The following is a 22,877-nucleotide window of genomic DNA, read 5'->3' on the forward strand; positions in this document are numbered from 1 at the left end:
GAGCCTCTACTCCGTGTCTGCCATTTATGCACATTTCATGGACTCCCAGCAAACCTGTGTGATGGATCTCATTAATCCCAGGGTTCTGCTGGGGGAACAGAAAGGGAGGTCTGAGAGGGTCCCTGCTTCACCCAGCTGGAAGGTGACCAAGGGGAGGTTTGCCTTGGGCCCACACAGCAGTGTCTTCGCCCAGCTGGGGACTTACCTCATGTTCCAGGCATCACTGTTATGTTAATTAAAATAGATGAAGCCTATACTCTGCCAAAATGTGGGGTTTGATGCTTTGTTTTCATACTCCTTCCTTTTCATCCACATAAAAGGAGAAACTCTCAATTTCATGGAAGAACAGGTTTGGTTTCCGTAAGAAATATTTATTTAGTTTCTTAAATTAAAAATCAGAATTGGGCTATCCTGGCTGGACAGATTAAAAGTGGGTTGAATCAGAAAGAGAGCACCATAAAGCCACCAACAAGCGCATACTCCCAGCCAGCCAGAAGGACAGAATGGAGGCAGAGATGTGGACCCTGAGCAAAGACTATCTGGAGAGCAGAAAGGGCTCAAAATCACATTTCGGGACTTCAGAATTGGGCTAGACTGGAGGACTCCATCTGGCTCAATGGAAAGAGCAAAGAACCTTGGTCTGGTGGGCCTGGGTTCAAATCGTAGCTTGCCGAGCCAGCACGCAGGCTCACGCATCCCACTCCCATCCATGGTGACAGTGGAGCACCTGCCCCTCCCCGTTCCCCCAGGCCGTCCTGCGGAGGCCGGTGCTTGTCACCCAGTGGGGAGTGATCCATCTGCGGTGGCCACCCCAGAGACAGCTCCCTCTGCCCCGTGGCAAGAGCAGCTACAGGAGATGCTCTCTGGGACGCCAACACTAACTCTGCTGGTTCTTTCTCTTGTAGGCGGTGGCAATCTTGACAGCCACATACCCTGTGGGTCACATGCCATATGGCTGGCTGACAGAAATCCGTGCTGTCTACCCGGCTTTTGACAAGGTGAGAACCTGGACGGTGCGGTGTCTGAAACGCTTTCTTTAAAATTAGCCTTTGATAGACAGGCGTCTCCGATGAGGAACACTCTGATACTCCCCGGTCTCACCTCCCTCTGAAAGGTGAACGTGGTGGGGGGGGGGGTGGAGGGGGTGTTTTCAAACATAATTGTGGAATATTTCCCTCAGAAAATAACAGAGGTAACGAAGCTTACCTTGATGCCAATTCTCTAATGCCCTCCAAACTATATTTGCTTTTAGGTTATCCTATTGAGAAATTATTAAATTTTTTGCAAAAGGGAAAATGTACTCTCAAAAAAGTTTATTACATTGAATTTTGTTTCCGTGGTTTGTTTGTTTTAATGAAATGAATGGTTTGCTGACCTCATAGCAGATATGAAGGTACAAACAGGATTGTGCACTTGAGCTCCTAAGCTTCTGGATGGATCTCTTCCGGTATATTCAGTGTCCATGCATCCCGAAGCTGTCCATGCAACCGACCTGGGTCCAGGTTGCTTTGGATGTAGCGGACTTATTCCAGCTGAAAGCCTCTGTTAACAGCAACTCTGTCCTCCCACAGCTGCTGGAATAGCCTAGGCAGGCACACACCCTTCAGACTGGTAGCCTGTGCCTGGGTCGGGACTATCCTACCAATCATTGAATTAATGTCTATTTCCTTAAAGCTTAATGACTTGAACCTGTAAACATTTATAGCAAAACATAACCCCCAGAGATAGTAGACAGTTTTTTTAAGAATTATTTATTTATTTGAGAGAGAGGGAGCAAGCAGGGGGCAGGGGCTGAGGGAGACGGAGATAGAAACTCAAGGAGACTCTACACTGAGGCCCGAGCCCGACAGCGGGGCTCGAACTCACAAGCCTGAGATCATGACCTGAGCCGAAACCAAGAGTCAGACGCTTAACCAACTGTGCCACCTGGCGCCCCTGTACAATGTTTTTAAAATTAAAAATAGAGGGGCGCCTGGGTGGCTCAGTCAGTTAAACGTCTGCCTTTGGCTCAGGTCATGATCCCAGGGTCCTGGGATCGAGTCCTGCGTTGGGCTCCCTGCTCAGTGGGGAGCCTGCTTCTCCCTCTCCCTCTGCCCCTCCCCGCTGCTTGTGCTCTCTCTCAAATAAATAAATAAAATCTTTTAAAAAATAAAATGAAACGAAAAATAGGGAAGAAGCACACAACCTGCACTTGTACTTTTAACAGCAACTCCTTTGCCTTGAATTTCTATAGAACCAGCTAGGAGCCATTGCTGATACCATTTTATCTGATCCCAACAAGAGCCCTGGGATATGAGGAGAGGAGGCCTCTCTGCTAGGGTACCCCAGCAAGTGAGCTCTGGCAGCTCGGGCGGAGTGGGTTCTGGCTGGCTAAGGCTGGCCTGCCTCCTCCCCTCCCCTCTGCCAGACTCCCATCAGCATAGGAAACCCTGGGAAGGCACACAGAGCGAGGCCCAGCCGCAGGCTGTAAGATTAGCTCTCTCTTTCACATAGCCTCCAGCTTCTCAAATGTGTAGTTGTTCACGGGCTTCTGGAAGGGGGCTCGACCTGCAGAGTGGAGCCCCAGAAAGGTTTCCTCTCCACCTCACGCCCTGACCCAGGGCACTCCCCAGGCATCTCTGACAGGGATGAGGGGGTGCAGACTCAAGTCTGGAAAGATAGCCTCCACCATGGTTCCACCTCCTTCTCTGTGGTCCACCAGCGGACTCGCGCACGGCACGCACACACACACCTCTGCTCACACACACCCATCCGTGATGTCCTTCCACCCTGCACAGCCCCCACACTGCTCTTCCTGTCACTGTCACCTGCCTCTTGTCCCATCCCATACTCACCTGTGAAAAGCAGCTCACTTTTCAGGGATTCCCGCCATGCTGCGCAGCATGCCATAGGGCCATGGTGTTGCCCAAAGCTCTTTACTGGTTGTGGAACTTCCCCCGATTGACTATTAGTTGGACTCACTACCTATTTCAAACATCAGCATCTTGCAACATCAGGATGCAGAGCATCCCCTAAAAAATGCTCAGGCTGTTGAGAGCAAACTTTGAGAAGGCATGAGTGGCTTGCAGGAGATTTTTCTCCGTGCAGTCCCTGTTTTCGTGAGTTTAATCCAATCTCTTGACAGACCTCACTATTTTCCTTTTGAGGAACAGGCGTATAGAAGTTAAATCCTAGAAAACCAAGATGGATGTAAGTCTTCTTGCTAAATTTCTAGCTCTTAGAGAATCAGATTATATAATAAAACTTGATGAGAACAGCACGTACTAAAGTATTAGAACCTCCTGGCTGGGAAAGTCTCATCGGGAATTTTTTTGGCTACCTTGAAATAATACAGCTTAACAATACAGCACCAAACAGTTTCACTAGGAGCGTCCAAGAAAAGCTTTGTTTTGTTCGTGATCACAGAGGTTAGGTGCTATGAAAAAATCCCTTTAACGAACGTACCTCTCGCCAGCAACTGGAGTTACTCAGAACCCTTTTGGAGCCTCCCTCATTGTTTCCAGGCATTCCAGAGAGCTCCTGCAAGCTGTCCGTGTGAATGCCGTCTATTCACCCAAATCTGAGACACCTCTGTGTGGACTCGCAGAATTTGCTGCATTGACAATTGAAATCCTTAGCCTCTTTGTGCGTTCCAGAATAAGAGATTTAACATTTCTTGCATAACTTCTGATGGCTCTCACTAAATATCAACTGGGAGTGTTTTCCACTTGTACAAAATCTCTCCGACGTTCAGTTATCATCTGGGAAAGAGTCTGTTTCCAAGCAGATTGGGCAAACAAAGCAAAACACAGATGCCAATCTAATGATACGTGCTAGTTTATTCCAACCCTGCTGGCAGAAGTATGTGCTGTTTTCAAAATGAAAGCACACCTGAAGGCCCTCTGGCGCCCTGCTGTCCCACTAGGGGTGACACGGGTGACGCCCGTGGTCCCACCAGGGGTGACATGAGTGCTTTGAGGTTGCCTGACTCTTTGGGGTGAGCCCCCCCCACCAGGCGCCTCTCTCAAAGATCCCCCAGGGTAGGAGAGATGGAGAGATCCTTCCACTGTGACTTGCACTGTGCTGTGGCAGCAGAATCTGTTATTCAGAAAAGCAGATCTACTTTAGAGGCTGGAATTAGAAAAACGTCAACCAGACGTTTGTGCTGGCGGCATCACAGGTAAGGGATTTGAGAGATCGCCGCAGCCCCCAAAGTAAAGGAGCCATCAAAAGCTCTTTTCCAAGTGGAACCTGTCATCGCTCTGCCCGTGTGTCCTTCATTCGGCTAGACACGAGCCAGGTGCTTAGGGCCTGATTTGAATCAGTCTGGGACTGATTGGATCTGTACGGAGGCAAGGGGTTCTTTTCTCCGCTGGTTTTCGTAGTGAGGGGCCAGGTGATGGGCATACTTAGCAGTGGCGCTGGGATGGCCTCAGGAAACCTCAGGAATGTGCAAGAGCACATTTGAGCTGTCTGCACTCTTGGCTTAAAATTAAGTGTACCAGAGCTGGGCACCTTCTCTACTCAAGAAAGATCGTGCTACATTGCAGGAGTGAAAGAGTGGGGTGAGGCACACAGCCCCGTATCTCAGAGAGCCAGTGCACCCCTCACACGCTTCCATGCGTGCCGCCTGAATACATCCGCACCTCCAGAGAGCTCTGGGGTCACCCGGCATTCCCGGAAGTGGGGCCCCAGGGCAATTTGGAGTAAAAGATCAGAGAGGCTTTAAGAAACAGATGGGCTGTGCCAGTAACGTGCCCTCAAGACGGGGGTTTTGAAAATCAGAAGACCCAACGGGACAAGGGGGCACAAAAGCACAGAAACGGGAAAACACCGAGTATGTTAGGGGAGAAGCCAGAGCTTCTGTCTGGAATGCGAGGGGAGGAGGGTGCGGCAGGGCCGAGAATGCCCACTCACACTCCCGGTCCACTGGTGGGGAGGAAGGGGGGCAGGCCTGTGGCTTCGCGGAGCTGCCAAGGGACCAGGAGGGGCCGCACCAGAACTAGGCTGCGTGGGGGCCCAGCGCCAAGGGGAGCACACATTCAGGAAACGCTGCGCGGCACTCTAGCCACAACTCCCTCTGGTTCATGTTCACGTCCAGCAACCGGACAGCTGTCTTCCCAGCTGTCAGGTGACATCTGTACCACCGACACATCAAATAAAGCTGAAGCAAGACGCTCCTCAAGTGGCACGTGTGGCCAGCCAAGGATAACCACTGTCCTCCTCTTTCCCACTAGAATAACCCCAGCAATAAACTGGTGAGCACAAGCAACACGGTGACCGCAGCTCACATCAAGAAGTTCACGTTTGTCTGCATGGCCTTATCGCTCACGGTAAGGGGAGACCAACATCACCACCCCCTCTGGTGTTGTTCTGGGACACGGGGGAAATGGCCATTTTAAAGGGAGGAGTGTTGAGGTTATATGGAATTAATTAGCAACCCAAAATATGAACAGCCGTTCCTTAGAAAGGTCGTCGAATCTAGGAATAAAGGGTAGACTTCCGGCATGTCCAGGGACTTCTAACACGCTAAAGGAAAGGCTGAGTTTGCCTTTCATTTTAATAACACTCTTGTCTTACTGAATAACTTCTGACCCCTTTTGAAACATCCAAAGTCAAGGGTGTAAACATCCCTGTCCCTCTCCCAAATTGAGGTGGGTTACCCCAGTACAAGTTCCTTTCCCCATCACACGTACCCTGCTGCTGTGTCCTGTCCGGTTACCCATCATTCGCTGCGTACTTATCAAGCACCTACCAGATCCCAGGCCCTGTGCCATCCTCACAGGTACAGCTGTGGCCCCCCGTGGATAGCACGGCACTCTGTGCACGGCCTAAATAAACAGCACACATCCTCCCTCTGTCAACCCCCGGGGGTAACTTCAGTGTAGAAGATACTGTTCAAAACACATGGAAAAAATACGTACATGGTGTATAACCCAAAGCACATGGTATATAACTTAAGATGGTTTAGAGTAGCAAAAACACAAAAGCACATTTATAAACAAACTTACATTGTGAACTATGCCCTTTGAGTTCTAAAGATGGAGATGACGAGGAGGTAAAAAGAAATGCAGGTGTTTTGTTTTTTTTTTAAGATTTTATTTATTTAGAGTGCGCTCGAGGGTTGGGGGGTGGGAGGGCAGAGAGAGAAAAATCCCAGACTCCTGCTGAGCATGGCATCTGACGATGTAGGGCTCGATCTCACGACCCGGAGATCATGACCTGAGCCGAAATCAAGAGTCGGGATGCCCAATCAACTGAGTGACCCAGCGGCCCCGAAAAATGGGTCTTTTGAACTCAGTTCAGTCTTCTTTTTTTTTTTTTAAGATTTTATTTATTTATTTGAGAGAGCGAGAATGAGAGAGAGAGAGAGCACATGAGAGGGGGGAGGGTCAGAGGGAGAAGCAGACTCCCCGCCGAGCAGGGAGCCCGATGCGGGACTCGATCCCGGGACTCCAGGATCATGACCTGAGCCGAAGGCAGTCGCTTAACCGACTGAGCCACCCGGGCGCCCCTCAGTTCAGTCTTCTTGTTTGTTGGTGGGCTCCGTAGTTCCTCTTAGGTCCTGCAGAAATTCTCCATTTATAAAGTATAAGTATGTTCTGGAAATCCCGGGCGTGCGCTGCTCTCGTCATCGATGACCAGGGCCAAAGGGCTGGTTACACTGATGACAGGCACACGGTGATTCCAGCCGCTCTTCCCGTCATCACAAGAACTATTGGCTTGTTGAGCCTGATAGTGGTCCTTATAATCGAGCCCTAAGCACGTTTTAAACCTTTGTTGGATATTTTTCCAAAGCCCACAGCTTAATCTTTGCTCCGCGGATCCCACACCCGACTAGATTGTTAACAAGGGCAACGTGAGACTAACAGCCTGCCACGTCGTGCTTCGTGACCTAGTGTCCTCAGCGGCCCCTTCACCCCAGCCTGCCCCTCCTGCCAGTCCATCCCTCCTGACTGTGGGGGAGGGGGCGCGGGGAGGGGTGTCAGGAGCATCTTCCAGGGGACCTCACCGAGGAGGAATTTCCGAGAGCGCGCCTGTGTAGTCGGGACACGTTACCCCAGGCAACCCTGTTCCCCTATTTGTGTTATTCCTCTATGGTGTGCAAGTTTTTCCATAGTTCCCTAAAATATTAGGAAAACAGTGAGCAACCTTGAAACTGTTTAAAAGAGTATTTTAGAAAAAGCCGAGAAGGTTTCTAGTCCAGGAACAGACCTCAGCTTTTGGAGACGATGGGAAATGATTGGAAGTCAAAAGTCGAGTTGACTCAGATTCCAGGTTCTGTGACTTGGACCTCATCCCTCACTGGACGCCAAAGGCTTTTGGTTGTCACTGGCTCTGCGATCTGGGTCTGACCTCCTTTGTCTTCTCTCACTCCAGTTAGAGTCTTCCCCCGGCTACCACTGAGTCGGATGGAGAACTTCGCCAGCCCGGGCTTAAGGCTGTTCCTTCTCTCGTTCCGTGTGCGGGCAATAATCTGTCCCTCTGAGACCAGCAACTGGTTTACTTTGAAATGGGGATGATTTAGAAAAATGCTTAGATTTCCTCCTTCCCATAACTGAAGTATGTCAGGGTAGATTTTCCCCTTAGAAATGGAGACTGAGTCCTTCATTGGGAAGAAACTTGGAGACAAGCGAGTCAAAACCCTTTATTTCTTAGAAAGGGAAAAGACTCGGGGAGGATCAGTGACCCGCCCGGGCACCTGTCATAGAACCTGCCAGAAGCCAGCCTTCCAGGCCCACTCTCTGGGCCCTTTTGTCCAAACTGTGAAGCTTCCAGAGTGAGTAGGAACAGCTTCCTGGCCCTGAGCCTCCAGACGTGGGCGCCATGCTTTGAAGCAGCAGTTTATTTAACACTAAAAACAGTAGTATTTGAGTTTGCAGCTAATGAAGTGTCTCACATACGTTCTCCTTCCAGTGATTCAGTTGGTCTAACATCTTGGCTATAGGAATTGTCCTTAAAAGATACAGGAAAAAAGTAAACAACTTTTTTTTTTAAGATTTTATTTATTTGATAGGGAGAGAAAGACCACAAGCAGGCAGAGTAGCACGCAGTGTGGGAGAGGGAGAAGCTGGCTCCCTGCTGAGCATGGAGCCCGATGTGGGGCTCGATCCCAGGACCCTGGGATCATGTCCTGAGCCGAAGGCTGTCGCTTAACCGACTGAGCCACCCAGGCGCCCCAATAAGTAACTTTTTTTTTAAAGATTTTATTTATTTATTTGAGAGAAAGCATCAGAGAGAGCTCAGGCAGCGGGAGGGGGAGCGGCAGAGGCAGAGGGAGAAGCAGGCTCCCCACTGAGCAGGGAGCCCGACTGGAGGCTCAAACCCAGGACCCCAGGATCATGACCTGAGCCGAAGGCAGATGCTTCACCAACCACCCAGGCGCCCGTGTAAGGGACTTTTTTAAATTGGAATATAATTGACACACAATGTTACATTAGTTTCAGGTGTAGGGTTTGTTTCTGGTTTTTCTTTCCTAAATTAAAAAATGTTAAGCAGTCACTATGATGTATACATTCCTTTTTGCAGCACTGTCTGTGTTCAGTCTTCACATCTGTTGCTCCTCCTCGTAGGCTCTGAAGTGCCCACATCAGGGTGTGTGGGGCAGCCACCTTCTACCCCCAGGGCCGAGCATCCTGTCTGACCCAGAAGGTGCACAATAAACCGCTACTTAAGACTAAACTCTGAGTCAGAAAGCCACTGAAGGCACCCACCCCGGTGAGCGACAGTCTCCTTTCTTATACTCAGTGTATCCTACTTTTAACGCTTTTAAGAGGCCCTTTCCTCTCAGGTCCATTTTTGTTTTTTTAACTTTAAAACCTAGCATCAGGGAATTAATGTTGCAGAGGCCATTGAAGCACTCAAGAGCAGCACACGTTGTGTTTATTCGAGTGGATGATATTACATACAAACTCTGAGCTTTCTGATGGTTCTAGAACTTTCTGTGAATCACCTAGAATTAGAGCGCCTTCCAGAGCTCCGCTTCTTGGGGCACACCAGCTCTTCTCCTCGGGTCTTAGAGAAGAGCTGACCCCATTGATTCCACAGACACTCGGTGACCCAGGGATGCTGACTGCCTTTCAAAAGAAGGTGTGTACTGTCTAGAACAAAACAAAACAAAACAAAAAATTCATCTTTCCATCAGAATGGGCTCACTCTTCAGGCCCTGACATTTTGGGGTCAACATCCACCTTGGCCTGTGAAAAATACAGCTGTGTCATTTTCGACAGTTGATAGGAGACTAATATCCCAGTATGCTACAATGCACGTAGTTCTTCCCTCCCTAGCACACGTGGTTCTCCCCTCCCTAGCACACGTGGTTCTTCCCTCCCTAGTACAGATTTTCAATGTAGATTCAGAGTATCTGTCCTACTCCAAAAGCGGGTTCTGCCTCATGCTCTTATCCAGGAGTTTTCCTTCAAGAAAGCACGTGTCCACGAAGATGGATTGAGGAGGTGGGCAGAGTCGAAAGGGACAAGTATTCTGGAAGCATCTTCCTTTCAGTCCCTCAGAGCTGCCTTCAGGAAGAAGCGCTGATGGGAGCCATGTGACAGCAGGGAGGGTGAGGAAAGGGGGAGCTTTAGTCCATCCACAAGATGAGCTGCAAAATGGTAGAACTGTCCAATCAAAAGAGATCCCCTCAGTGGCGGCAAAGGAGTAGACGTGACGCAAACCATGTTAGCAAGGTGACTGCGAACTGCCAAGCTGCTGTTTGGGGGAAAGGAACACACGGCTCGAAAACATACGCAGTTTAAGGCCATTCGGAAGAAGGGCTTCGGATAGTGTGCTGCATTGTGAGAGCTTGTGGCTTGGCAGCCCCACAGAGGAGGAGACACAGCAGAGGGGCTGTCAGCCACGCCAGAGGCGGGGCCGCCAACAGCAAGGCTGAGCCGGTGCTGGGGTCCGAACAAATGGCTGGTTTTGCCCTGAACCTTCTGCTTGAGCCATGGGTCTCCTTGGCTCATGTGACTGACTGAAGCCCAGTGATAACCACTGGGTCCTAAAGACTGTTTCTCTAGCAGAAAACCATGGGGAACGCAAGCTGAGGATGGTGGTGACGAGCTTGCAGCCAGGAAGCAGGAACAGCGTTCCTTCCTTTGGGGAAAGGCACTGGTAATACTAAACTTGCAGAAACTTGGCCTCTTGTTAGCTAGCCCCTCTAGATTTACCATGATTCCTTCCTGTATTCTAGATTTGGGGGTAAAATAGGAACCACTAACCAGGGGAGGATGTGTCTTCTCAACAGTCCTTTTGATGAGGAAGAAGTGTCCCAAAAAGATAATGGACCTTCGATTCCTGGGTGCTAGGCCAGTTTGGTGAAAGCCAGTGGATTGGCTTGCTAAATTCACCAAACTGCCAGTCTACCCCAAACTTTTTTTTTTTTTTAACTATTTCTACAGGCCATAGCAAATCAAATTAAATGGGGAAGTCTTAACATCTTTGGGTGATTTTAGTTGACCAATTTCTATTTTGACTTCACAATAGCATTTTAAGAACATTTGGTATTTTCTTAAACTCCTTTCTGCTCTAGTTTTGGGGAGCTGGTGCCAAGAGGGCAGCCTCTCTGCTGCAAGAGAGCTGGAGAAAAATCCATCCAAAGCACAGGTTTGGCTGTGCTGAGGCCTCCCCAACCCCCTTTTGACAAAATGGAAATGGGCATCCATCCAGATGGATCTTGGCAGGCAGAGCTAGCAGGGTACTTTCATGCAGTGAACAACCTACACAGTCATACCCAGCATCCCTTGAACCCAGGGAAAGACAGGAGGGGAAGATGGAGGAGTGCAGGTCAGAAGGAGAAGGGGGAGAGACTATGGGTCAGAAAAAGAACGGAGAGGTTGAGAGTCAAGGCAAAATGGAATGGAGGCAAAGGTGGGGGACACAGGCAGGTAGAGAGGCTATGAAGGCCCCAGAGGTGCCTGGAGCCCTCACAGCCCTCCAGGGCCCTGCCTACCCTTCCAACACAATTTACTGTAAGTTTTAGAAGAGTTAAAAAGACAAGTTTTTAAGAAATCAGTAAATTGGACAGATTGTCAGTTGGCCAACTATAGGCTCTTCCACCGGTTGATTTTTGGTGAGCTGGCCTATTTCAGGAAGGCAGGTATGGAATGAGCCAACCCAGAGTTGGCTTTGGGACCCAGATTCAGATCCTGCCGAGGTCATGGGACTGTGCCAGGGTCTCCAGAGTATATCCAGCTGGTCTCCCTCATCTTCAACAAATGGAGGCTGCTTGGTGGTGGTGGTGGTGGTGGTGGTGGTGGTGGTGGTGGTGTGTGTGTGTGTGTGTGTGTGGTGTGTGTGTGTGGTGTGTGTGTGTGTGTGGTGTGTGTGTGTGTGTGTGTGTGTGTGTGTGTTGCCGTCACTTTAAGCAGGGAAAGAAGGTTGCCACCAGGTACCAGCAGACTGCACTGCCTCACACAATAGAGTCCCAAGAATATCCGAGGCCAGGGGCTGTTACTACTGAAGAATCTGGTTCTTTGTAAAAAGTTAAAATAGGTTTTTACTCTGGATCCTCCTGAGCTTTGCTTTTTGACATCAATGGGTAGTAAAAAGGGAAAGTGTGAAATCTGCCCTCAACCCTGAATCGTCTGTTCCAAACTCTTATGGCTTGAATTGTGTCCACCAAAAATTGCTATATTGAAGTCCTACCCTCCCCCAGGCCCTCAGAATGTGGAAATAGATCTTATTTGGAAATAGGGTTAAGATGCGGGCCTGGTAGGTGAATAAGGGGGGTGAGGGAACCCTAATTCAGTAGGACTGCTGATCTGACTAGAGGGAAATCCAGACCATATGGTGCCACCGGAAGCCAGGACAGGCCCGGAGCCGACCGTCCCCAGAGGCTGCAGAGGGAGCTCGGCGCTGCCCCCCCACCCTCAAGGCCTGGGAGGCCAGAACCTCCATCTGCCTTAAGCCTCCCGGTTTGGGGGTACTTTGTTATGGCAGCCCTCACACACTCACACCCCGTTGTTTCTGAAAGAGAGAATCCTCCTGTAGTCACTTAAAGCCACATGGATTGATCAGCCAAACGTAACGATTCTACTACTTGTTTTCTTTTTAAATTCTCCACTTACTGTTTCCACAAGACATCTCTATTCTTTTATTTCCAGATTCTCCATGTAAGAATCTGAGTAGAGGATTTGCCTAGAAATATTTTTCTTGGGGGCAGGACTGTCCCCAGATTGATGTGATTAATGATATCTCTGCTGACGTGGTTTTTTGGGGGTTTGGGGGGCGGGGTGGTCTTGGCATCCTGGCATCCAGTAGAAGCAGCCATGTTCGATTTAGGTTACTTTGCTTTTTGGCTTTGCTCTGCTTTCCACTAATTGAATAACCTAGTGCATCTGAACCAGGCCCCCTGTCACTAACACTGAAAAGCCAAAACACATTCCCAATTCTCAGGGAGCAAATTCAGTTGCTAGTATTCTATCCAGTTGTATTTATTCCCCCAAATTGTCTCCGACCCTTGATACTTCTACTTCTTCCCTGTTGGACCTTATAAATGGTATCTGATTTGGCACAAAATGATACAAATTACTTAGGTTTGGTTTACCGTGTCAGTACACACCTGTGTTCTGCAGAAAGCACGTGCCGATGAGACACCATAGTCCCCACCCAGGGCCGCTGCAGAGTCCCCATCGGCCCGGGGATCCTACACATGCAGAGTGCTGCTGGCCCATCCCATGTCCCCGGGGTGGTTCCCAGGCTCCCCCGAGGCTCATCTGGCTCAAAAGCCCGTTGGTCAGAGAGGACAGTCATGAGCTCTTGCTCCAGCAATGGCAAAGTAACCCAGTGGGAATTAATTCACAGACTTTCAGGAGTCCTATTTTATGACTCTCTCTGGCTCTTTTTTAAGTGGTCTTTATTAGTCTCTGCTTGAAGTCAGAACCAGTGTGGAGAGCATTTTTCTTCTTATCTGGTGGGCACATGACAGTGGGTAGGACTGAGGCAACACTCGATGGCACACGTAGTCCAGACCCTCCCGGTAACAATTCACCATAAGATGCATGGACAGAACGAGGCTGATGTCCATGGCTTCTCGATTTTCTGATTGCAGCCCACGCTTACATACCCCCAGGTGCGAGGGGCTCTGGACATGTGCATGTTCCTGCTGGCCCGGAACTCTTGGTGTCCTCTTGATTTACACGGGTAGGATACGTAGAGAGTCAGCAAAGCCCGTGGGAAATAGCTCCTTGATCTCAAAGAACACCACGTACACATATGTACACCAAGCAGTGTGTGCAATGAGCACATCGAGGACATTAAACACTAATTCGCATGTTAAATGGTCATTTTGTGTGCTTAATGAAGCTGGAGACCATTGGACCCAGGAACAAAGGAGAACAGTCAAAAACCACTCAGGTTACACAGGTATTTCAGGGCTTTGCCTCTCCCCCCACGTGGGTGTCCCCTGCCCCTGGAGGTGGACTTGGAAGGTGACCCGGAAAGTAGAGTCACTTTCAGCAAATGATAGATGACTTTTGCTCAGAACCTTCTGAGCATTTCCAGCTCTAATTCAGACACAGGGAAATGCACATGACTTGCACCACGAGATTATTCTCTGTGTCCCTTCATACGTACCTTCTGAGCCCAGGGCAGCCCTCAGAGAAGCACCATGTGATGCTGGGGAAAAGCTCAGGTGGCAAATACTAGTGTCTGAAAAAGCTCCTCAGCGTCAATCAGGTGCCACATGGTTTTCAAGGGCCTGTCTTTCATCCTCCCTGAGAGGTGGCTCTTAACCGACGTGGCTTGGAGAACAGATTGGCCCTCACCAAAACAAAATAAAAACAAGACCTTTCCAGAAAACCGTGGTGCACTCACCAGAGCCAGCACTTCAGACCTCGGGAGGGGCTCAGAGGCAGGGCTACACGTTGCACCAAATGGCCCTAGGGCCGAGGGAGAGAGATTTACCTCCAGCTTGAATTCAGTGCCACAGTGTGGTGTTTACCGATGTGGCCCTGAGGTCCCACGGCCTGGGGTCAAACCCTGGCTCCTTCGTGCACCTGCTGAGTGGCTTTGGAAAGGTCATCTAAAGCTAAGCCGCAACTTTGCTAGCTGCCAGACAGGCATGATAAAAACACCCACCTTATAAGACCTTTCAAAGGGATAGCAGCTTAGCATGGCATCAGGCATGCTCTAAGCAAAGAATGCCGGCTCCCGTGATCAGGAAGTCCCCAAGCACATGGGATTCCATGGGAAGATAAGATGCCTGCATATGTAAACAGGCAGCTATTGGTACACATTGGATGTCAATGAATAAATCTGTGAATTTTTCTAGTTTTATTGATATATCCTTCCAAATCTCTGTGGGATTTTATTTTTTTTGGTGTTTTGAAAAAAATCGGCATCTTCATAGATTTATGCGTATCTTCTGTAGAAGGACCTGACACATACACAAGACATATAATGCGTGCACCGTTTTTCTCCCTGAGGTTTGGGAAAGCTCTTCAGACGTCCCATCACACCCTCCTGTCTGTAGGCTTCAGTGCGGGGTACAGACAGGGCTCCCTCCAGCCTCCAGCGGTCTTGCTAGCTCAGAAATGTCAGTCACCCACAATCGGCCATGAGCCCAGAGAGAGAGATCGATGTTTTCGGTCTTCTGGCTCAGAAGCCCAGTATATCTGTAGGCACCAGCCAAATATGAGAAATGCCAGTATGGAAAGATTTCAAGCCACACATGTATACATTTTGCAAAAATTCCCCGAAGCCTGGGCTTTAGAACGATGTTTGAGGCTCTCTGCTGATGGGCATCGCTCCCCGGAGAACGAGCACATGCATATTTCTTCAGGCTCTCCTTCCGCACAGGCCTGAGCCCCTGCTGCATACCAGGCTCTGAGCTTCCACAGTGAAATAAACTCACCAAGTCGCTTTCCTTGCGGAATGTCTCATCTCCCAGGAAAGACAGGCAGGACACGGACACTCTGGTGTCGGGCAGTTCCTGCAACTGCTGTAGCAAATAACCACAGACCTGACGGCTTAAAAAAAAACAGCAGAAATACACTCTCTTGGAGTTCTGGAGGCCAGAAACCGAAATTCTGTGGACGGGGCTGCAGCCGAGGTGTCAGCAGGGCATGCTCCCTCCCGTGGCTTCGGAGAAGGACCTGGCCCTTGCGTCCTCCAGCTCCCGGCGGCTGGTGCCTCGATGGGCCACGGCACCCCAGTCTCTGTCTCTGGGACCCCCCCTTTCCCTGGCTCTCACATGACGAGGACGCTTTGATGGCTGTTAGGACCCACACAGACATTCCCAGATCATCTTATCTCAAGATCTGTAATTTAATCACACCTGCTACTATATAAAGTAATCAATACTTATGTGTTCTCCTTCTCCTTTGTGGTCATATGGGGCCATTTCTCTTTGGAGAGCTTTCCAGCCCCTTTCAGAAGCTCTAGCACTATTCAGTCTTACCTCCTTTCCACAAACTTTGAAATCTCTTTTCTTTAAGCCGTTGTATTTTTTTTTTTTAATGTCCCTGGTTACTGGAGGAGGACATGGTCTCTCGCTCCCGCGTGAGCAGCCTCCGCCTCTGGAGGGTCAGAGTCCCATCCGGAGGGCTGTGCTTTGTCTCGGGCCCCAGTTTCCTGAGATAAGCCTTGTGTGGGAAGGATTAGGGTGGAGGCTGCTGGAGAAAAGGTGACTGAGCAAGTGGTCTGTAGAAATTGGGCGTGGGACACCCGGATGCCTCTGTCACATTGCCTTCCAGGGCCCAGAGGGAAATAGGGGCCATCGAGGGGCGGAGGCCACTGCAGAATTTAAGGTGCAGGAATCTAGTATTGAAAACACGTTAATCCTAAAGCTTCAGAGCTTCAGGCCCCAAGGGACCCTCCAGGAGGGAAGGAGACCCAGAGAAGCAGTAGCAGAGATGGAAGCAGACCGGTTATTTCTCTGCGACACGTGGAGATAATCCCTCTCGGGGAGGTTCAGATAATCCTGAAATACTTTTTATGCTGTTCACACTAGATAAGTCCCCAGGAAGCACAAATCCCAAAAGATATGAACACGAACTCCACTCTGCCTCCTGGTCTCCCCAGCTCCAGCCCCCCTCAGAAGACAAGTCGCTGGCCCCATCAGTATGTATAGAGTCCCTCATCCCAGCCAGCACCCTGGCTCTGGCCACCTGCCCCTCTCCAGGTCCGAGGTGCTGCTGACAGAAAAAGTAGTGCCTCGGGGAAGGAAAACGACCCGTGCTGCCGGCTGCAGCCTCAGTGTCCCCAGTTAGGAGCCTTTTTGCATTATTTTAAGGGCGAGTGTTGCATCTCGGGTTCAGGACAGGTGCTGCTCTCCCATTTCCATCTACTTTCCACGTGTAGCGGGGAGGGCCTCAGATGCTCTGGCCGCACGTCCCTCCTCCCCTCTTGCTTCTTCATGGGGTAGCATAGAGCATCACCCCATAAGCATCAAGAATTCCTGCTTCTGATATTTGCAAATGACACTACAGATAAAGGCTGGTATCCAAGATCTATAAAGATCTTCTCAAACTCAACACCCAAAAAATAAATAATCAAGTCAAAAAATGGGCAGAAGACATGAACAGACACTTCTCTGAAGAAGACACACAAATGGCTGAGAGGCACATGAAAAAATGTTCATCATCATTAGCCATTAGCCATCAGGAAAATTCAAGTCAAAACCACATTGAGATACCACCTTACACCAGTTAGAATGGCAAAAATGGACAGGGAAAGAAACAACAAATGTTGGAGAGGTTGTGGAGAAAGGGCAACCCTCTTACACTGCTGGTGGGAATGCAAGTTGGTACAGCCACTTTGGAAAACAGTGTGGAGGTGCCTCAAAAAGTTAAAAATAGAGCTACCCTATGACCCAGCAATTGCACTCCTGGGTATTTACCCCAAAGACACAGATGTAGTGAAAAGAAGGGCCATATGCACCCCAATGTTCATAGCAGCAATGTCCGCAATAACGAAACTGTGGAAAGAGCCCAGATGCCCTTCAACAGATGAATGGATAAAGAAGATGTGGTCCATGTATACAATGGAATATGACTCAGCCATCAGAAAGGATGAATATCCACCATTTGCACTGACATGGATGGAACTGGAGGGGATTATGCTAAGTGAAATAAGTCAAGCAGAGAAAGTCAATTACCGTATGGTTTCACTTATTTGTGGAACATAAGGAATAGCAGGGAGGACATTAGGAGAAGGAAGGGAAACATGAAGGGGGGAAATTGGAGGGGGAGATGAACCATGAGAGACGATGGACTCTGAGAAACAAACTGAGGGTTCTAGGGGGGGTGGGGGGATGGGTTAGCCCAGTGATGGGTATTAAGGAGGCACGTACTTAAAAGTCTGGTTCATGAGAGGGACCCCGTCTCACCTTCCTGCTGCTGAACTTACCCATGGGCTGTCCGTCCCTCGGCCATCGGGGCAGTGGACAGTACGGGCCTTATTCCAGCCACGGTACCATGCTGACCCTGTGCCTCCAACAAGGACGGCCTGTGTGAGGCTTTGTTCTGCTCGGCGGCCCCACCCCCGTGCCCGGAGACTGCCCGCTCATTGTTCACATTATCCGGGAGAAGAAAATGACCCTCTTGTGCATGGGGAGGACAAAAAGGACCAAAGGTAAATAAACTGAATTCGAAGCTTTCTCACTCGGCGCCCCGCAGAGTGTGTACCGATGGAAAGCTCTTGGTGCGTGATCAGCAGTGGGTAAGAGCTGCTGCTTCCCACTTTTCGCCAGCATCTGGTTTTTAAGGAAATCATCATGCCCTGCAGATTGTCGGGGCTGATTGGTTTGTTAGGGAAACTCAGAGTGAAGATGGGTCCCCAAAACTCCACCTAAGCCTTCATCGTGAAATGACAGTATAAAAAGATCTTTTAATCGCAGTAAAATGCACCTAACGTAAAACTTAGCATCTTAACCATTGTCAAAGTGCAACATTTTAGAGTTTTTCAAGTTTTAAATGTTAAAGTTGAGTACATTTACACGGCTACGCTCTTGGTCACCACCACCATCTATCCACAGATCTCTGCATCTTGCAAAACCGAAACTCTACACCCACCAAACAACTCCCATGCTCCCTGCCCCAGCCCCGAGCAAGTTTCAGTTTGACTGTGAACTGTCAACGGAAAGTTAAGGCTAAGCAGAAGCTCAGGTTGGAACTTTATAAGTACTCTGCAAATCGGGTAAGAATGGGAAAGCATGAAACATTCTGCAGCTAGAAGGAGCGCCCTCTGCAAGCTTGGTGCACGGCGCCCCCTGCTGTTGGAAGTGCATCATTGCCGCCTTGCTCAGAATTGAGGCTTCGCTCCGAGAGAGGCACCCAGTGCTCTAATGGGGTGTACTGGGCAGTTTCGTTCCATTGAAATCATAGCAGGGATGGTTCCGTTTTCATATTCTTTTAAAAAGCTGACTTTAACACCTACATCTGAGAATGTGAGCTTTTTACCACGGCTGTACTGTAACGTGGTGGGGGGAGCGGGGGGAGGGTTGTGCATCGACATCCCTTAGGAATGTGTGCCAGGGAAGATGTGTAACAAGTGTGACTGTCCTCAAGCCACACTGAGACTATCAGGGACGCCACAGACACTTTGTAATGTGCTTTTCCAAGCTCTGTGTCTCCGTGTGACGGATGCGGTTTACCCCATCTCCTTCCCTTACTGCAGTTGGCAAGCCTGACCTTACAGACGCTGGACGGCACCCCTCCCCGCTGGCTAGTGCTGTCATTCCCGCAACGCTTCCTCTCCAGGTTTTCCCTGCCTGTGACTTTCTCCTCTGCGGAAGTGTCCCTTCCCTCTGCCCTGTCCCCTGCTGTCCCTTCTCTGTCAGAGGATGGCCTCTGGCTCTAGGGCGGCCCCCTAGAGCACCAGTCGCAGGACAGCAGCTCATCCCCTCTGGCGATTGCCCCAGGCTTGCTCCACGTCACCCTCTTTAACACTGATGTCCAGAAATGGGACTCGCTGGCCATCTTCACACATTATGTCTGCTTTAGTCATTTCTGCTCTAGTAAGATGGCATATTTTTTTTTCCTTCAAAACTAGGATTCACACTGGTTCCAAGAGGCATCCCGATGGAATGCTGTGTCGTGAACTCACTGTTCGCACTGGGAAGGCTCTTTGAAATGACCGCCTCTAGCTCAGGTGGCAGCCAGCAAGTGGGAGGGAGAAACCGGCCCAGACAGGCTGGAAGCGCACCCGGGCTCCAGGCGGACATGGACTCCCGCTCGCTCATGTCCCACTGCATCCCTCCCTCTTCCTGCCTCACCTCTGTCCCCCAGCACTTCCCTTTAATGCTCACTGCAAATTCCTCCAAATCGACCCTTCCTCCCCTCTCCCTGGCCCATGGCCGACTCCCTGCATAGTTACAGTAGCACCCTCCCCCGCCATGACGGGGCTCCCTGCTTCTGCCCTTGACCCCCGCAGTCGGCCCTCACACAGCACCAGGGAGCAGAGGGCCTGTCAGCACAATATTCTGACCATGGCACCCCCAGTCTCCACTCCCTCACCCCCTGCCTGGCTCAGAGCCATGACCATGACCCACAAAACCCTTGCTGAACTCCTCACCTCACCCCACCCCTGCCGTATGCATACTGCCAACGCAATTTGATGCTAAGAATCAAAAGGCCAAATGATGTTCCTCAGGTCTTCATCAGCTCTCACTGAAGACTCAGGCAAGGTAGACATGGGCTACCCGAAAGTGTCCTGCTTTTTCTGAGAGTGCCCCTCCAGCCGCAAGCAAATCAAATCAGTGTGCCTTCCAACTGGCATGACACGGGACGCGGCTCCCCAGGACACTGGTTATGAAAATCGAGTTGTCATGGGATGCCTGGGTGGCTCAGTCAGTTAGGCATCAGCCTTCAGCTCAGGTCATGATCCCAGGGTCCTGGGCTCTCTGCTCGGCTGGGAGCCTGCGTCTCCTTCTCTGCTGCTCCCACCGCTTGTGCTCTCTCATTCTCTCCGTCAGGTAAATAGATAAAATCTTAAAAAAAAAAAAAAAAAAAAAGAAAGAAAGAAAATCAAGTTGTCAGCCACCTTCTGAAAGCTCCCCTCCCTCCAAATCAGGATTTCTCACATCCCTGTCATAGGCACACATGGACTTGATCTGTGAAGACAGATACAGGGGTCCTTTTTATGCTAAAATGTTTTTCTGACAAACAAAAAAGATTACAAGGGTGCCTGGGTGGCTCAGTCGGTTAAGCAACTGCCTTCAGCTCAGGTCATGATCCCAGGGTCCTGGGATCGAGCCCCACGTTGGGCTCCCTGCTCAGTGGAGGGCCTGCTTCTCCCTCTGCCTCTGCCTGCCTCTCTGCCTAGTTATGCTATCTCTCTCTCTCTCTGTCAAATAAATAAAATCTTTAAAAAAAAAAAAAAGGAAAAAGATTACATGTGCTTTGTGGGAAACGGGAAAGTACAAAGAGGAAAATAAAATCAATCCTAATCTTACCGCCTACAGATGACTCCAAGGTTAACATTTTATTGTGGTCCCAGGAAAGCTTTTACGATGATGCTAGCTAAGACCGATTGATCACGTGGACTGCGCCGGGGGCTGACGGGGTGACTGTCCTGAATGCACAGGGCAGGCTCCTCAGTGTGGGGCCACGGGCGTTCTGGTCGTGTGCACTGCAGGAAGGGAGCTGACGCCAGAATGTCAATCAACATATTCGCCAAGCACGTGATCCAGAGCCAAGCTCATAACCACCTCTTTGTACACGGTGTTGTTGCGGGTTAACCACTGGCTTACCCAGTGGACACTTAAACCCAATCAAAAGGATATTGACCTTGTCTTTCTAAGTAAAATCTCCAAATAAAAATGATGCCCAGGCCTGACCATGTTAACTAAAAACAGTTGCGTGTATCCCTTTTTCTAACTGCAGGAGATCGGAATCTCTGACTTGCTCCTCATCCTGGGTATTTGGGGTAATGAAGACAGCTTTGTGAGTTCCTCAAAAGCATGGCCAACAGCTTCTGGAGACAAAGTCAAACCCAGAGCTCTTGGCCATGTTTCTTTGTGGAATGGGCTCCTCTCAGGACGTGTGGACTTGGCTGTCCCACGGCAGCTGGGTTTCTATGTTCTCTGCATTCAGACGCTGACAGAAACAACTGGCTTCTTCAAATCCCCTTCCCAAGTCCTCGTCCCGGGGCAGGACAGGCACTGACTCTGTGGGAGAGGAAGCAAGGCTTGGGGAGGACGCTCCTTCTGTGCTTCTAGTCACATTGACTCAGACGGTAGCATCTTAGACCCAGGGGGGTTGTTTCTGTAAGGCTTAGGGCTTCCTTCGTCCCCTGTGCATGCTATAATCCCAACTGAGGATGCTAATATACGACAGAACTTTGTCATAGCTTAGATCATTGTTATACAGATTTGGAAACGAAAAGTTAAATACTGCCCCCAACACAGAACAACTGTGTACAGACAGGTGAAGCCGACTTAACAGATTGTCCCTCAGGACGATGCCTCTAAGGAACAACACCATCATTACAAACCATGACCGTTGCATCTATACCGACTGGGAACGTCCTGTCCTGATTGTGAATAAAAGGGCTGTGGCCCAGGGGTGGTTAGTTTTCTAAAGAGACTAATACAGTGAAAGAAAAGGAAAAGCCGGTGATCGTGAAGGTAGAAGGTTTGTCTGGAGAGGTCCATGCTCTACTAGAGATGAATGTATCTTGAAACACAGAGAAGTATTTCCAAGTTCAAAACAGAAATGTCAGAGTCAGTGGCCTGGTCCTCAGAAAAAGAATCACAGTCTGTCAAATAAAGGAGGAATGGGTCATGGATCTTCTTCTTTTTCAGTAACCTTTTAGCATTATTTTAGGTTTAAAGAAACTTTGAGGAGGTAACTCAAAGAGCTACCTCTCACTCCATCTTGCTCTGCGAGGGCCCTTTTGACGCACCTGAGGAGCCAACCCCACCATTAAGTAAACTCCAGAGTTCATTCCGATTTCACCCGCTTTTTCCTGGTGTCCTTCTTGTGTTCTAAGGTCCAGTCTGCGTGACCACATTCCAGGGAGCCTTCTTGTCCCTTAGCCTCCTCTGGTCTGTGAGAGCTTCTCAAACTCGGTTTTTGTGGGCTTGATAGTTTTGAGGAACACTCATTAGGTATTGTGTAGAGTGGCCTTCAGTTTGGGTGTGTCTGAGGTTTTTCTCTGTTAGACCGGGCTTATGGGTCTGGGGGAAGGAAGCCGACCCAGGTGAAGTGCTGTTCTCCCATCTTACCAAGAATACGTGCAATCAACATGACTTAATCGCTGTTGACCTTGACTTTGATCGCCTGGCCGAGACCGTGTTTGCCACTTCCCTGCTGGAAGGTACTCTCTCTAGGAGGCAGTTGCTATGGTCAGCCCACACTTCAGGAAGGAGGTATGCTCCCACCTCCCTGAGGCATCATCCAAATTTATAAATTATTCGGCATTCTATGTGGGAGATTTGTTCAAATCAGTGTGGACTCATGGGTAGTTATTGTATTGTGTCATAATTCAATACTATATCATTTTGGTGCTCAAATCGTTCCAGCTTTGGCTATCGGGAGCTCTTTCTGCTGAGTTCCTGTGTCCTTTGACACGTTACTCCAGGCTGATCATCTCGTATATTTCCTGCCCTGGTCTCCAAATAAGCCACTTCTCTAAGAAGTCCCGGCTCCTTTTATTGGAGAATAAATAGAAAAACCCAGATCTGGGTGCTGAGTGGGTTATTCTATTTTGCCGGCTTCTTCCTAATCGGATAATATTGACAGCAAGCTCTGCAGGGGGAAAAAAAAAAAAAAGCCAACCTTGAACCTGCTCCAAGGAGAACAAATCCTGTTCATTGTCAGTAGTTTATTAGGTTTGTGTTCTGGTTTGGAAAAGTCAATGTCATTAGGCTCTGCAAATATTTGAGGAACATGGCATGTCACGGTCAACTGGGAGGGCTTGTTCCGAGGGAAGCCTCCTCTGGGCAACTCATTAGA

General features: G+C 49.6%; 1 protein-coding gene across 1 annotated transcript in view; it reads left to right on the plus strand.

The window, feature by feature from the left end:
* The window catches only part of ANKH (ANKH inorganic pyrophosphate transport regulator), a 130,069-nt gene that overhangs the window by 95,920 nt on the left and 11,272 nt on the right, over window positions 1-22,877 (plus strand). The window contains exons 7-8 of the mRNA XM_025867456.2: window positions 906-998; window positions 5,217-5,312. Coding sequence (XP_025723241.1) covers window positions 906-998; window positions 5,217-5,312 — 189 coding nt within the window. The remainder of the gene's footprint in view (window positions 1-905; window positions 999-5,216; window positions 5,313-22,877) is intronic.

Source organism: Callorhinus ursinus, unplaced genomic scaffold (genome assembly GCF_003265705.2).
Source record: "Callorhinus ursinus isolate GAN/ISIS: 27379988/994484 unplaced genomic scaffold, GSC_fseal_2.0 scaffold3, whole genome shotgun sequence".
Lineage (NCBI taxonomy): Eukaryota > Metazoa > Chordata > Mammalia > Carnivora > Otariidae > Callorhinus > Callorhinus ursinus.